Source organism: Triturus cristatus, chromosome 11, assembly GCF_964204655.1.
Source record: "Triturus cristatus chromosome 11, aTriCri1.1, whole genome shotgun sequence".
In the NCBI taxonomy this organism is placed as follows: Eukaryota; Metazoa; Chordata; class Amphibia; order Caudata; family Salamandridae; genus Triturus; species Triturus cristatus.
The window spans coordinates 1086314319-1086330804 of NC_140594.1; the positions used below are offsets into that span (position 1 = coordinate 1086314319).

Genomic DNA, 16486 nt, shown 5'->3' on the forward strand with positions numbered 1-16486 from the left:
GCTATCCTGGGCCGTCCCGTGTTCCAGATTAGGCCTCTGACCAACCCCTCCAGCTCCCGGAACAGCCGCACCAGGACATATACTGGCAAGTTTGCAAAATAATACAAAAGTCTGGGCAACACTATCATTTTAGTGAGGGTGACACGGCTCATTACGTTTAGCAACAGAGTTTTCCAGAATTGCATCTGCGCCCGTATAGAAGTAATGGCGCACACCAAGTTGCCTTCCAGTATGTCCACAGGGGACCTGTAAATGCATATGCCCAGATATCTGAACAATGTCGGTGCCTGGCGAGCGCCGATCCATTGATTGTTATCCCAATCATGTGCACGTTTTCGTTAAAAGGATAAGCGCCCAACTTGGCCCAGTTCACCTTAAGTCCCGAGATTTCCTCGAACCTGCGGAATATATCGGATACCGCCAGCGGTATCTCCTGCAGATCTTTCATATACAACAACAGGTCATCGGCATACAGGGGCACCGTATGAAGCCCATCCTCCAGAGGTATGCCCCGGTCTTCTCCGCCCTCTCTTAGCATGTTTGCCAAGGGCTCCATGGCGAGGGAGAAGAGCAGCGGAGGCAACGGGCACCCCTGTCTAGTTCCACGCCTGACCCTGACTGCATCCGATACGAGTCTGCCTGTGCGAACGCGTACTGTGGGACGCTGATACAATAACTGTATCATTTGTAAGTACCCATCTCCTAGCTCATATTTACGCAGCACTGCTGCAAGGTAAGGCCACTCCACTGAGTCAAAGGCCTTCTCCAGGTCGAGTACTAGGCAGCCAGATCGTGGCCACCGCTTTGCTGCATATTTCTGAACTCTGAACAACCTGCGGATGTTAAGGGAGGTATTCCTGGCCGGGACAAAGTCGTTTTGGTCTCCATGAACCAGGGCCGGCACGAACGGGGACAGACACCTGGCCAGGGTGGAAGCCAGGATTTTGTAATCCATGTTTAACAAGGCCAGTGGGCGATAAGAGGCTAACTGTACAGGGTCTCTACCTGGTTTCAGGAGGGAGACTAGCGTGGCCTCATTTTGTGTTCGTGCGAGAGTGGAGTCCTCCAGGGATGCCGCATACACTCGCAGCAGCTCTGGTATTAATATATCAGAGTATGCTTTAAAACATTCGGCCGGCAGTCCATCTGGACCCGGTGATTTGCCGTTCGATAGCGAGAAAATACCCTTGCGCAGTTCGTCTGGTAGCAGAGGGGCCCCCAGTTCGTCCTGCTGATGCTCCGCCAGGCTCGGCAACGTCAGTGGCAAGAGAAACTCCTGTATATCTGTGTCCGAGGCCCGCAAGCAAGACTGATACAGTGCAGCATAGTGCTCTACAAATGCCTTGTGTATACCTGCCTGTGTATGGACCATGACGCCATGTACGGTTCCTATAGACATCACAGGCGCAGTGATTGTGTCTTGCCATATTAGCCATGATAACAGCTTGCCAGGCTTGTCTCCCGTGTGATGGGTGCGCGCCGAGTGTGCTGCGTAGTTCAGATTTCGAAGGTGGTCTGGTATGTTCCTCTTTGGCTCGCATTAGAGACCCGTCTCCGCTCTCTGTGGCCTCCCGCTCTCCCTGAAGCAAAGTGTTTTCGATTCGTGTGAGTTCAGTCTCTATTTGCTTTCGCATACCTGCCCGCATTCCAAGACATTCGCCTCTTACCACTACTTTGAACGCGTCCCATTCTACTTGGGGCGTCGTAGCAGTACCAGCGTTTTCTTCAAAGTAGTGTGCTATTTGTGTGGCCAGCAGATTCCGGAAGGGCGCATCCAATAGCATGTCTGGTTGCATCCGCCAGGTCGGAATCGGCGACTGGGGGGGTTCCCACTGCATTTCTAATAAGTGTGGATTGTGATCTGAATGCGTTCTACCTAAATAATAGACCGCAGACATGTGTGGAAGCAATTCCTCGGAGAGCAAGTACCTGTCCAGTTGCGCATGCAGAACGTAAGCACCAGAATAATAAGAATACACCCTATCTTGAGGGTAGCGGTGCCTCCAAACATCTCTGAGGCGCCAATGTTCCGCCCAGGTGTTCAGCGCCTTCATGGCAGTGTGCGTGGCTGTGCCCGGCAGGGGGGGGGAAAGAGCGATCCAGTGTGGCATCGAGTACACTATTATAGTCTCCCCCCAGCAGCAGGGGTATGTCATGCCATGGCACCAGGATACGCGACAGCTCATCAAAGAAAACAGCCTGGTCAGTGTTGGGAGCATACAATGATGCAATCACAACCTATTTGCCATCCAGTGTGCCCCTCACCACCACATATCTTCCCTCTGTGTCTGTCAATGATTGTGTGACCGCGAAGGGGACCCTAGGCCGCACCCAGACTAGTGCCCCTCGGGCATATGCGGAGTATCCCGTAGCATATAATTGACCTCGCCAACGACGATGTAAGGGCTGTATTTCTGCTGCAGCCAAGTGTGTCTCTTGCAAAAGAGCTATCTGTATATGATGCCGCCTGAGGTATGAGTACACCTGATACCTGCGGGATGGTGTGTGCATGCCTCGCACGTTCCATGTGCCAACTCTAACTGTAGTCATAGTTTCTATAGTACACAGACTTCTTGTCTATCCTCTTCCACCCATCAGGATCCCACCGCATTTGTGTCCTTGTGAAACCCTGCTTTCCCTGCATGAGACCCCATAGCAATGTGTGTCGAATAGGAGCAGAGTGTGTTAAAAGACTTCTCACAGCAAACCAACAAAACAACATAAACTTTGAAATAATGCCAAAAGGGCGATAATGCAACAGGCAATCGTCCAAACCCTCAGCAGAGGTAATAGTCAAAACGACCTGGGGGTGTGTGCTACGCGTCGAATACCAATGATATATTATATACGTGTCTCAGGTTCCAGAGGCCCCCCATCTACAGGCTGAGTACTATGTAATGTGTGCCAGCTGTATGTTCGGACCCGGGGTCTCCAGTCAAGGCAGTGGCCTATTCTAGCGCCAACATATACATGACAGAGCTGGAGGTCAAACCCCTCCCTCTCCTCTAGTGGCCCGTCCGCATCTCCCACCCCGCACCCAAAGTGACGATCAACCTGTGACCCCCCACACGGACACACCCTCGACAATTAAATACTCCTGCATATACCGCACAGTACCTCCACTTGAAGACCAAACAAATGTAGTGTCTCACAGTGTTCATATGATGTGATCTGCTGTCTGTGGAGTGACATCCGGCTGCTCAGTTGAGTCCTGTGAGGTGTGCAGCCCATATGTCAGTTCATCATCATCTCCGGACAGGCCATGCTGACTCGTGATTGACACTCCCTCAGCCCCCAGAGAGCCACTGATCTCCGTCACCGCATGCAAGGCATCCTGCTGTCCACTGAGAATCAGATCCGCATGTGGTCCCATCGCCGCGAGAGCGGCGACCGGGTCCCCGGCAATCTTCTCTCTCTCCTGCGACGGCGGGAGGGGCCCCTCAGTTTGGGCATGGTGGCCGCCACAAGGTCGCCTCGGGGTTGCGCGGTCGTGAAGGTGTCCAGCCAGTCCTCTGCTTCCACAGGCGTGGCAAAGAAGTGCGTTTTGTCATTTGCCACTACTCGCAATCGCGCCGGGAAGAGCAGGGAGAATTTCAAGTTATGCTGCCGCAGTCGAGTCGCCTCTTCACCGCCTTGAAGGAGTATCGTTGCCGCTGTACTTGGATGGTGTAATCCGGAAAAAACATTATTTTGTGGTTGTCTATCTGGGTATCTGGCAGCTTCCTGGTTTCCTGCAGGATGGAGTCATGGTCCCGATAGTTGAGAAGCCTGAGGAGCATAGGTCGTGGGTTAGATCCCGCGGGGGGGGGGGGGGGGGACGCAGGCACTCTATGAGCCTGCTCAATCACGAACTGGGGCGAAAGGGTCCCCTCCGGCAGGAGATCTTTGAGCCATTTTTCCATGTGTGGCATAGGGTCTTTACCCTCCCAGCGTTCCGGAATTCCCACTATGCGTACATTATTTCTTTGTGCGTGCCCTTCAGTGTCCTCAACTCCATCCTCCAAGAACCCCACACGGTTGAGCAGATCTTGGACTCGCTTGTCCGTCAGGGCTACCTGCGGTTTGTTGTCGGTAAGTGAAGATTCCAGGACCGTGGTGCGATCAGTTATTTTCCGGTGGACTGCGTGAAGGTGAGTAAGGTCAATCGCCAGCTTATCTATCTTAGATTCCAAGGAGGTGCGGGTCTGGTTGATGTTTTCCTCCAGCCGCTCCATTGCCACAAGCATTGCGTCTAATTTATTCGCCATTTGATCTGTGATTCCGTGCTTCGCCATCTTGTCCACCTTCGCCTTAGCCAGATTCTGTGGGGTCTGTGTTCCCCCCGCGCCAGCCCACGCCTGCGTGCCTCCCGACATGTGCCCTCCTCTCCGCGCTTCGATGCCGCTTCGTATGTCGCTGGGTCAGCGGGCGATGCCTCCGGAACGTGCAGTGTACAGTAGGGCTGTCTACGGGGACAGGGCAGCACTGACACCCACAGCAGTCACCTCCTAGCCTCCAATCGTTGGAACAGGGCAACGCCGTCTCTCCCAGGCGTGCCAGCTACGGCTGGATTGCCGTCTCGACCATTAATGCTACGTCTTGCCCTTGATGACGGTACCAACGCATGTCCTAGTGGGCAGGTCGCTTTGCCCACGTCGATGGTGCAAGTCGTCTCCCTCGTTTTTGTTAACTGGATTTCCCAGCAAGCCACCTCCTGGAGGCATTATTTGCAGTCTTGTGCAGCGTGCCGCAGCTATGCAAGTCCATGCCAAAATCAATTGTGAACCCCCCTGCCTGGGCCACAGCACACGTCCACAGTATGGACCTAGAGGGGGCACATCGATCGTCCACATCCAGAGCGACAGTTCCTATAGCACTGCAGGCCCGTAGCAGGCAGCTACTCGGCAGGAGGGCCCCCTGCCATCAGGGCACTTGGTAGACACGGAGGCAGACAGGGGTTACCAGCTTCAGGACGCTCCCCAGGATCGCGCACGGGAGAGGCCAAGTAGGTCACCGCCGCTCCCGGTTCACCAGCAGAGGGCCGGGCATCCCCAAGCGCATCACGGCAGCCGCCGCAAGCGGAGCAGCCCCGGCTTTAAGGACGGAAGGGGCAGAAGAGGTTCACTCCTCACTCGCGCCTCCTTGACGGCCACAGCACAGGCGGACCAGGTGCATCATTCCGCCTTCGTGACGCTCCTGCCGCCTCCCGGCCTCACGGGTGCGGGGACCAGGTCACCACGGGCAGCACCAGCGGTCACTCCTGGTAACAGCAGATGTTGGAGGGGGGCAGATACATATGGCAAAGCGGGCGTTGGCTGACCCGTACTGACCGTCAAAGGCCGATCTCATCTCCGCCCGGGTCGGCGACCTCACGGGCCGCAGGGACCCCGCCGCTTCGTATCTTCACTCCACTGCAACGAAGAGTGGATGGCTTTATTCTGTGGAGGCGGGGGCGAACACACAGCACAATGGGGTCCCATTCACTCAGCAGCCCCGAGCAGCAGCTATCAGCGGGCAGCGGAAACCCCGTCCGCGGGTTCGCGCTAGTCCTTGTGCAACTGCGCCATGTTCTGTGGCCTGGTGGGTGGAGCCAGACCACGGGCTCCCGTAGCTGTAGTGAGCGCTGCCGAGTCCGAGCAGCGGACGGCACCATGAGCCGACGTCGGCACCATGGGGCTCCGATAAGTTCTGGACGGTGGCCCCACATTCAGGGCAGCGGTGCTTACACTCTCTGTTCGGCCGTTACCATCCCCAGCGGCTACATGCAGAGATATTAGCATGTTTAGGGGAGCCTCGTACTGAGCTCTACCTAAACACGTCCTCTCGATCATAGCCACACCCCCTTGGAGCAGGAGCCTGATTACGACTTTGGCTGTGTGGGAGCGGGCTTTGGCAGTCCCACGGCGGTGCCATGCCAAGGTTCATATGTGAGCCTTAGCAAGGAAGTGCTTTGGACATGCCAAAGCCCGTTCCTGCAAGGCACGGACAGGAGCAGTCCATGCCGTACAGGAACCTGGTGCATGCACACTGTGGTGGCACAACATGTATCCCCCCCTGCATGCAACCAATGGCCCTGAGGCAATAGGGCCCCCTTAGTTTCCTCACTGCCACAGTTTTCATGGCTGGCTCACTGCTGTGAAAACTGTGGCTGTGAGGAAACTCAGAATATGCTTGGCGGTGTGTCAGTTGCACCGCCAGCATCTTGCTGGGCCAGACCGCCGTGCCACCGCCGAGGGATCATGGATTCCCAGTGGTTGCAGCTATCCTGTGGTGGTGAGACATCCGCACTCGTAATGCGGCAGTTGGACCACCAGTACAACGGTTCCCGCCACACCACCGCAATGTTGGTGTTCCGATGGACCGTCAAATTCGTAATCAGCCCCTAAGTCTGATTTACATTTAGCTGATCTCTGTGTGGAGTAACATAGTGGACAAAAAACAATAGGCTGGAATGCGACCTGAATAATTATAAGTGGGTGAAATTAATCCATGCATTCTAGCCATCACTTCTTTGTTTCTCTAAGCCAATTAAGTGGCCTCTATGACGTCAGATCCTTGGTCCACCCAATTGAAACCATTATAGACGGATATTGAAAACAGGGCGGTCCAAGAGAGAAAAACTTAAAAATGTCCCTCATGCCCTTGCATAAAACGTCTAGAGCAAGGGGAACATTGCATATGTGAAACCAGAAGCTGGAGCCATGCTTTAGAGGTGTGTCCCTGGGAATCACCATAGGTGAATGTAGTTACGCAGTAGTGACGTCGGCACCATGATGCTTTGGGGTGGCTTAAAAGCCTTCCACCCCCAATGATTAGTCACTGCGTCTAGAAACGCAATACATATAACTATTTGAACAGAAATGTTTCCTCTTTAAGGCACAATCTAATTTGATTATAAGTACGAACATTATTGGCATTACACTTTATTCTGTTGTCATATGTAGGTTCCTATACTGCAAAGATATTGGTGCTCGCTTAGGACGTATCCGCCTTCTTACCTATCGCCTGTAATGCCTCGGTTGGCCAAAGGACGCTTTCTTTGTAATTTCCAAGGTTAACATGTGGGTTCACTGTTGTAATGCAGATGTGCAAGCATCCGAGTGAGGGCGGTGGTACCCAGCTGCATTCCAGGATGTATTTGCCGTTTCCCAGAATTGGACGCCTCGCACCTCGTGCCCAATCGATGCCCAGGTGTGGGGAACGGAAGTGAGCCAGCACAGGTCGCAGTGTTTACAAATATTAAAATACATAAAAGGGGGCGGAGGTTTCGAAGGGTGTGATGCGGCTGGGGCCGGTGCTGAGCGCCTGGAACGACAGAGCGATCCTTCCGCTCATCATCTGCGCTGAGCGGCCGCCCCCACCCTCCCGATGCCGCCGCTGAGCCCCGCCCAGGAAGCACAGACAGCCGCCGAACTCTCTACCCGAGGCCGGCTCCTCCGCGTCTCCGAGGCCGCGCAGCCAGAGCGCCTGGACCCCGTCATGTCTCCTCGCAGCCCGGCCCCTGCTCGCCCCTAGAGCCGCGCCGGCCTCTTGGAAGGAAGCGCGCCGGACCCGGAGGAGGGGCACCGTGCCCGCCGCGGACGCACCTCAACGCAGGGGTCAAGGCGTTGAAGACCCAAGGGGGGCAAGTTTCTTGCTCTGTTTTTTCCTCGCCATCTAGGAGTCATCATGGCGAGCGACTCCCCGGCTCGCAGCCTGGATGAGATCGACCTGTCTGCGCTCAGGGTAAGGACTGTCACTTGCTGCTGCTGGAAGCCACCAATGCTATGTGCATTGTCTGTATTCACTGTGCGCCAGGCGCATCCCAGCCCTGCACCTGCTATGTATATAAATATATTCTGTGCTCGGTCCCGGCTGCAGGAATATATTGTAGCCCATATAGGCGTGTTACATATTTTAATGAATCGATTCTTATGTGCTGTGTTTTTTTAATCAATGCTGCCTCAGCTTTGAGGCATCGAGCGTTCCTATGCAACCCTGTCACTTGTTCATTGTGCCTGCTGCTTCTGTTTGCAACGCTCTCTTGTCTCCGAATCCTTGCTTCTGATAATACAGAGGTTGGTGTGTGTATTTTTATCCCGCATGCTGCTGCACGCCGGGGTTTGCAGCCTCGGTGTGCCCTGCAGCCTGTCACCGCTCGCTGCCATGGCTGATTAGCGTTTGCCTTTCCTCCAGTCAATGGCTCGCTGTCTCCTTTCCGTCTCCCTGTGAATTTTTCGGTGCCTCGGCAACCTGGGGGGGAAATCTTCCCCCATTCATTGCGGCACGAGGCCAGGTGGAGCGGTGCTATGTGAGTGACTGGCGGTGCTATGGGAGTGACTGGCTGTGGAAGGGGTTCACGGTGGCCGTTTTTTGTGTGCGTCTCAGACGTTTGACATTTCGTGGCACGCCAGGGTCATCCGCCACAAAGCTGCCTCGAGAGATCAGAGTGCCCGGACTCCGCCGCGAGCCGGGCCAGCTGCTGTAACACTAGATAAAACAGCACATGTCTTGCTGGAGAGTCCATTTTGATGCTGCATTCATATCAAATTAAAACCGCACGAGCCGGGCTCCTTCAGAAATAAAGACCCCCGCTGCCGGGGGAGGGTGGGCGCTGTTCTCCTACCCATCAGCCACGTCGCTGGCCCTTTTGGTGCTCTGCTAAAAAAAAAAAACACTCTTCAATTTCTATATTTTTCTGTGTTATCCTGTGATTTAAATATATTTTCAATAGAAGCTGAATAGTGTTCCGGGGTGGCCTAGTTATAAATAGAACCTTAATGCAGCCCCCACCCGAGTTAATTTAATTTTCATTGACATTTAAATCCATTGTTGAATTTTCCTCCATCCTTTCAAATATCAAGCATGTGTTTTTATTTTTTTTTCATTTATTTAGTGAAACTTGCTTTGCTTTTGTGTTTTTATTTCAATTTAACGTGTTTTATATCATTCCCCATAAAAGGCTCTGGGTGGGGCTCCCCATAGGCTCATGTGAAGTCCGCGTCTCAGTCAGACTCCGGGGAAAACAGCAGCTGAGATTGAATGAAACCCTCATGCATGCTTTGTGACAGCCGGGCAGCTCCCTGAAAGCCACAGGCGTGATTCAAGCCTGCCCCCTGCACCCCTTCAGAGGTGCCATCCGATCGCCATCCCTTGCGGCGCATGTGCCACTCAGCGGTGTGTGGGCTGCTTGGCTTTCTGATATTTTATCAATGGTTTCCTGCCGCAGGTCACATTTCTGACTTTTATTAGCGAATTTGATTTTTACTAGTATTTTCCTGGCCCGCGCCCTCGTTTAGAGGGAGCTCCCTGCCCGAGGTAAACTTCGATGAAAGACTGCACAAATCTCTCTCTTGGGCCATAAATTAATCTAATGTGTCGATTTGACTGAATCCTTCCACGGCGTCTGATTCACAAATCGATACCAAATTTGCTGCCTGGGCGGAAAACATGGCCGTGTTGAGTAATTTCATAACATTTCTAACCTGACTTTAATTTGGAAAGCAGAAAATTGAGCACACAGTTGTACAGCAGTGTGTGTGTGTGTGTGTGTGTGTGTGTGTGTGTGTGTGTGTGTGGGTGGGTAAACGTCAAACTGCTGGTGACGAGTGAGTGCGATAACAATCTGAGAAGCAGGTGATAACATCGATACACACCTTTTCCCGAGTACTAGGCGTTAATGTAAAAACATTGGTGCATTCTGGGAATTGTAGTCTTGGTTCTGGCCAATTGTACCAGTTGGACTAACACACTTGAAAAACAGTCATTTGTGAAAGGAAACCCCAGGCCGGTGTTGCTGATGACATGGAGTCACACGGTACCCACTTCTACTGGTATTAGAAACCTGTTCATTTTGTCTGCACCCTCTTGGGTTAAGTGATGGGATGTTGCATGGAGTACCAGGGTCAGACACCAGAGGATGCTATAAAATGTCCTAAGAAGTTGCTGCTTCTTAAAAGCCTCTAGGACGTTGGAAGAGTCATTCTTGCAGGTTCCTGGGCTCTTCTCCAATCCTTCTGGCCTTAAATCTTTTGATGCAAAAAGCAACAATTGATGGACAGAATGCAGAACAATGTCGTACATTCACCCTAGTTCAGAGATCTGGGCCTAAATCCATCGTTTTTTTGCTCACCATGCCATTCCAGTTTGGACCCAGCCATATGCAAATCAGTCTTGACCCTGCACCCAATGGGAACAGTCCAGCCCGAACTGCCAGGCCAGGTCCACCCTGGACTGGAAGCAAGCTTCCTAGGACCGGTTTCGGGGTTTCACCCCTCTTCAGCCAGGATAGCTTGACTCCAGTGGCATGGAGAGCACGGTACCCACGTCTGGGCATACCTGTCCCACTCGGGGTGACAAATGCAAAAAACAACAATCGTTGGACAGAATGCAGAACAATGTCATACGTTCACCCCAGTACAGAGATCTAGGCATAAATCCATCCAAACTTGGGTGGCATGGTGAGCAAAATAATGATGGATTTAACCCAGATCTCTTGACTGGGGGTGAATGTTTTGATTTGTTCTGCATTCCGTCCATCAATTGTGTGTCTTTTGCTTTCTCGCGCAAAGTGCGCCAGGTATGCCCAGACGTGGGTCCTGGGCTCACTGAGCCACTGGAATCAAGGTATCCTGGCTGAAGAGGGGTAAATCCCCGAAACCGGTCCTAGGATGCTTGTTTCCGGTCCAGGGAGGACCTGGATTGGCAGTTCGGGCTGGACTGTTCCCATGCGGCACAGGGTCAAGACTGATTTGCATATGGCCAGGTCTAAACTTGGGTGGGATGGTGAGCAAAAGAATGATGGATTTAACCCAGAGCTCTTGACTGGGGGTGAATGTTTTGATTTGTTCTGCATTCCGTCCATCATTTGTGTGTCTTTGCTTAAATCTTTTGATGGCACTGCTGTCCAGCAATCCTCTTATCAAGCATATATTGCACCCCTGTCCTTTGGCATTATTAGGGTTTAGCTCTGCTAATAACATAGCTGATGAGTCTTAAAAAAACATTTCATTTGGAAACCTCTTTCTGCAAAAAAAACAATTACAACCACTGAATATACTGGTTCTTTAATGTTGTCATTAAAATTAATTTATCCAAACAGTGCTGGACTTGGTAAGCTAAATGGGCACTACATGCCAAGGCTCAGAAGTATTAAGGTTTTGCATCTGGTAAATGTGGCGCTGTTCAGCTCTCTGTCATCCATCCAACGCAGAAACGTGCCTTGCAACACTGCATGAACTACTAGTGAATATGCCACTAAGTGTTGAAATACTTACATAGATGAGTGATTGGTAAAATATAAAGAGTGCTTCCCGTATAAATTACTTTTTTTAGTAGACGGTCTTGGGCATGTGAGCTAACTTGATTTGCCAGCATTACACGCTGTTTGGACCCTGCTGAAGCCCAGGATGGAAACCAGGTCTTCTGGCTCACATCATAGCCAATAGACTATGGACCATATACATGAACACATTTTCCCATAGACACAGAATAGGCAAAACCCTGTGATGCATCTGGCCCTATATTTCCTGCTGATTACACCATGTCCAAATGCTTTGCCTCGTGTCAGCATAGACAGTCAAAAAATGCATTGATCAAGAACTATATCCTTTTTCTAGTCCCTTGTTAAAAACCCATATTAGAACTTTGTAATGTTGGGAGCCCCATTGAAGACAATGGAGTGCTCCGGGCTTCTAATGGCCGGTAGAAGCCCAGAGCATAGACATTCTAATGTTTGTTCACAGCTGTTGCTGTGAACAAAGGCTTCACAGAGCCGAGGGTATTTCATCCCCTCGGGCTCTGTGAGGCCCTTGTTTTACAAATTAGAACATTCTGACCTCTAGGGGTGGAATGTTCTACTTTCCTTAGAGCCCTCCATAGCAGGCTCCTTTTTTTTATTTTAAGGGCCCTCTCCTTCAGCTCGGGCCTTTAACGCTGGAGCAGTCCTTCAGCGGCCGGTAGAGGCTATATTAGGTACTCTTCATTGTTGATAGTAACTATCTACAACGCTTCTTCCCCGGGATCTTTCCTGTGGGCATGCAGCTTGTCAGAGGCCTCTGTGATATTGAAATTGAAGACCGTTTCTTGACTGTGGGAAACAGTGGCAGGTAGTTTCTTTGGTAGATTATTAAGAAGGTTTCCGGGTAGTGTTTCAAGAAGCAAGAGAATCTATCCAAAAACTGGCGTTTTTGAATGTGTGTAATACATACCAGAAGGAACAGTTGATCGAACACCATGTGCACTTCCGAAAACTTGTTTTCAAACAGCTTTCTCAGAAAAGGCTTGGCTTGTTCACGCGTAGGCCAGGCTGCGCTGCTGCACATGTTGCACAGTAAGGAGCTATTGTCACTCCTAAAATATCCCAGTCATTAAGGTAAGCGGGAAACTGCTAAAAATAATTTGGCGTTGCAGTACGTAATAGCTGATGATTGCTGCTAATTTGCAATATGTTTTTTCAGATTATCTTTTTCTAGGTATATTGGGGCCTGCTACTCACCTCCCAAACACTGATGGTTTGAGACATAGAAGACCCAGCAGTAGAACTGGGTTGAAAGCAAAACATTCTGTTCACTCAAATGAACCTTTAGATGGTCTCTGGATGACCGCATAGCTTGGCATCGTGCTCCTAGCAGACTATGCTTAGGAGCACTGTTGAGCAAAGAGAACAACCCTGCTTTATTCTTGATGGCACTTTTTTGCCTTTTTTGTTATTTTGCACCTAGGGGGAGGCATATAGCACATGTGCCCATTCGTACATTTGCTCCATCCAATAAGCAAACCAATGCGGAAGCAATGATTAATGGCATTTTTAATGGGTCCTTCCAAAACTGCAGCGTCATCAGTGCAAATTATGTAATCTGGAAATGTTGGTGCAAAATTAAAGTCAGTGGTGCCATCCATCGGTTGCAAAGGAAAGCCTGTTGTTAAAATTATCTAGTCGGTGTGTATCGGCATGCCCCATAAGAGAACCTGAAGGGATATGAAGACGACTTATTCGCCCTACTAGGAGTGCCACTCACTTTCACTTGCCCATTCACAGTGTAGGGAGGGACCCCACAATACTAATGTTAGCCTGGATCTTTTTATCTAATCAGATATCCCTTTCTATCCATTTTCTAAAACATGGGTGTCTGAAGAAGGTCCTCTGGGGCAGATCTATGCCAAATTATCACACTGTTGTTACACAGAGGTATTGGAAAGCCTCCACAGCCCCTTTGTGAGTCATGTTATGAGTGTGCGTTTAGATCCCTACCATTGGTAGATGAAAATATTGTCCCTCAACCACAATTAGTGGCATACTTTATAACTTACATCCTGACATTGGTTCTGTCATGATAGGCTCAACCACCAACAATGAGAGCACTTAAGATTTTGCCTTAGGGATTTGAGGTAACTGTTGCTGGAAATACAAATGTCTGGGAGAAAAAGTCAATATTTCATTGCTTCTTTTTTTTAATAGAAAAAGATTAAAAATATATGGGTGGGAAAGGGAAATTAGTATCCCACCATGCCAATCTTTAGTCGACATGGTACCAGCAAGATTACAGAGACGTGAATGACTGAGACATCTGTCCATTGACTAATGTGTGACTAAAGGGAAATGTTCTCTCTCCTCAACTAAGGGGTCTTTCGCCCCTGCGTGTAGGAAAAAGACTGAGAACAGACATTGAGTGAAAATCTTTGTTTGTGTTTGTGTTGCTTTGCTTGTATATGTATTGACAGTCAATATGAGACAGATATGGATCGTTTAGTCCGGATGAAAGCCTTCTAAAATCTTAGGCTTTCAAGAAGGCTGAAACATGTTGACTAGGATGTTGGGATATTAATTTCTCTTTCACATTCATATGTTTAGTCTTGTCTGACTAAGGAAATCCCCAAATCAATAAAAGTTTGACTTCTATTCAAGATACTTTTATTTCCAGTAGCACAGGTTCCTCAGAACTCTCACACAAAATATTAAGTGCTCACATTCGAGTGGTTAATCCCATCCCAACAGAACCAATGTCGGGAGATGGAGCCCAGTGATGAAGCAAGCCACTAATTATGGGTGAGGGCCGCTACTTGCAACAACCAATTGCTGTGATCTAAACATAGACTCATAACAAGCCTCGGCATTGGGCTGTAGAAGCTCAGCTATACTTTTGTGTCACTATCATATTCCACGGAAGAAGTATTAGCAAGCAAATTTCCTCCCTCCCCTTCTTTTGATTATGCACAAACTGTCAGACTAGCCATCAACGTAGAAATAAGCTCTATTTAGACTAATTTTATTAATTATTTTTTTGATATCTAGAAACTTTGTCAGCCCCTGTCATATAGTGCCAAGAGCAACCCTTTGGGGGATGGGCTTGCCCTTTACAAATTCATATGTTTTTATATAAATAAACGCTGGATAATACTTTCTTTCAATTCCATTGCGGTAGTTAGAACACCTAGATCTTCTGTCTTTATCGTTTTATTTTCAGTAATTATTTTATTTGTATTGATTGTCTTTTAACGAATGGGGTGCTTCCTCTAAAAGACCCAATATGCACATTGACTCTGGATACTGGCAGAGGCCAATGTGCTATTGCTGTTAAACGTTCGCACATAACCTTTTGGACGAACTTGGATTCCATTTTACTGGCTACCGCTGATACCTGAAATTGATACACTTTTTTAATATGTCTGTCCTTGTATTCTTTGGTGAATTCAGCTTGTCAAACCTCTACCAGAAAGCCATAATCTAGTAAATTAATCTCATAATTGATATTTTCCAAGTTTAGTTACAGAAATATTTTTTGGGATTGTTATGTTTACTGCTAATATCCTTAGTAGGCTACTACAGCTTTTTATTTTCTATAAATAAAACACATTGCATAATCTCATAATTGCAACTGCCATTAATTCCACCCTTTCCTTGAGGATTAACAGGGTTGAGCAAGAATTGCTGTTGTTTAACGTCATGAAATTCCAGTTACACGAATGTCTTAGGGTTTCGTGTAATCCAGGAGCGTTTTCACATATCTCTGGGAGGGTTGCATTTGTTCTAAATGTTCAAGATAGCCATACACTGGTCAATGAGTTCCTTATGAAACCATTGTGCAAAAATGTATGCTATATGGATATCCTGAAAATCTGGCTTGGATCCGGTCCTCCTATGCTAAGTTGGATAACCCTACTCCACAGTGTAGTACTAAGACTAGATTTTATTTTAATTGATTTCTATTGTGCAAGGGACTATTGCCTGCTAGTGGGGATTGATCTGTTCAGCAAGAAATGGTCACAACATAGCAGGTAGTCAAGGAAACTGTTAGGCTTTTTTTCTGATGGTTACGTGTTCGGGGTCTTGAGTTCGGCATGCTGTACTGGAGTGTTCAGCCTGGACTTTGACCAGAACAAGCCAAGAACTCTCTTGTTCACATCAGTATGGGAATCAAGCTTAATTATGTAGTCAGTCACGCAACAGCAATTGTGTGCACTAAAATATCAGATTAACGTTTTAATTTTATTTTACTCTCTTAAGTACAGTTTCTAGCCTGGAAACATTTGACTTTTTTTCCTGCTTCTGTCACTTGACCATCAACAGGTTTGGATACAGTACCACTACAGTAGTGGAGATGTTATTGATTTTGTATTTAACTTTTTAAAGTTTTTGCCACCCCCCCCCCCTTAATACCAGCACCAATAATGAAGATCATGGTGATCATTTTGTTATACTAAATGTTGTGCACCAGCATCCTTTCCTTGTTCACACTTGGTAAATATCTTTAACAGTACAAAATAGAAAGGTACTAAGCGTATAATCTAGAATACAGCCTTGGTCATCTCTCTCTGCACCATGGCTATTTATGTCATGTGTTGCAGGGGTGACATGTTGTAATATTTGACAGAAGAGTCTCCTGCATTTGCTTGTTTGGCATTGGGACTGAAAGCTTGTTTGACGCTTTAGGGTTCTGCATTGTTCCTGAGGGCCAGAATGTGTATGGTAGCTGAATGGTTAGTGGATGTGAGCTCTCTTGGTGAGGTGGATTGGTGCATAAATATATTCATCCCAAACAGGTTGTCTTGTGTTGAAGGATTACTAGTAGCTTGGTTCTTGCTTTCCTTTGTGAGTTGAGGTTTGTTTAAAGGAAATTGGTTTTTAGCCATAAAAGCATTTCTATTGTGCACAATGGTTAGTGGATAACACAAGTACTCATTTTAATTCATTGCTAAATTTTGGAGCTCCCGCAACTGGGAACTAGTTTGCGATAGATGGTCATCCAACCTGATAGTGCCTTCAAATCACATACTAAGTTCCATGCACATTAAGTCTCATGTGCACCAATGCCACACAAGTTTAAATTGAATAACTACACAATTTGCATAAATTATAATTACTGCTCCCGGTTTTATGGTATTTATTTTTTTCACATTTCTGTCTGTATTTATCCATATTTATTATGGGTTTGAAAAAAATAAAGCTGAAACTGGTATATTTCCGCATTTATTCAACCAATAAATATGCAATCACGCTTGAATGCCTGCCAGGTTTCAGGGATATGAG

General features: G+C 48.5%; 1 protein-coding gene across 12 annotated transcripts in view; it reads left to right on the forward strand.

Moving 5' to 3' along the window:
* Positions 1-7257: 7257 nt before the first annotated feature.
* TNIK (TRAF2 and NCK interacting kinase) overlaps positions 7258-16486 on the forward strand; it is a 787085-nt gene continuing 777856 nt past the window's right edge. For all 12 annotated transcript variants that reach the window (XM_085635448.1, XM_085635452.1, XM_085635449.1 and 9 more), the window contains exon 1: positions 7258-7704. In XM_085635448.1, coding sequence (XP_085491574.1) covers positions 7648-7704 — 57 coding nt within the window. In that variant the 5' untranslated portion in view covers positions 7258-7647. The remainder of the gene's footprint in view (positions 7705-16486) is intronic.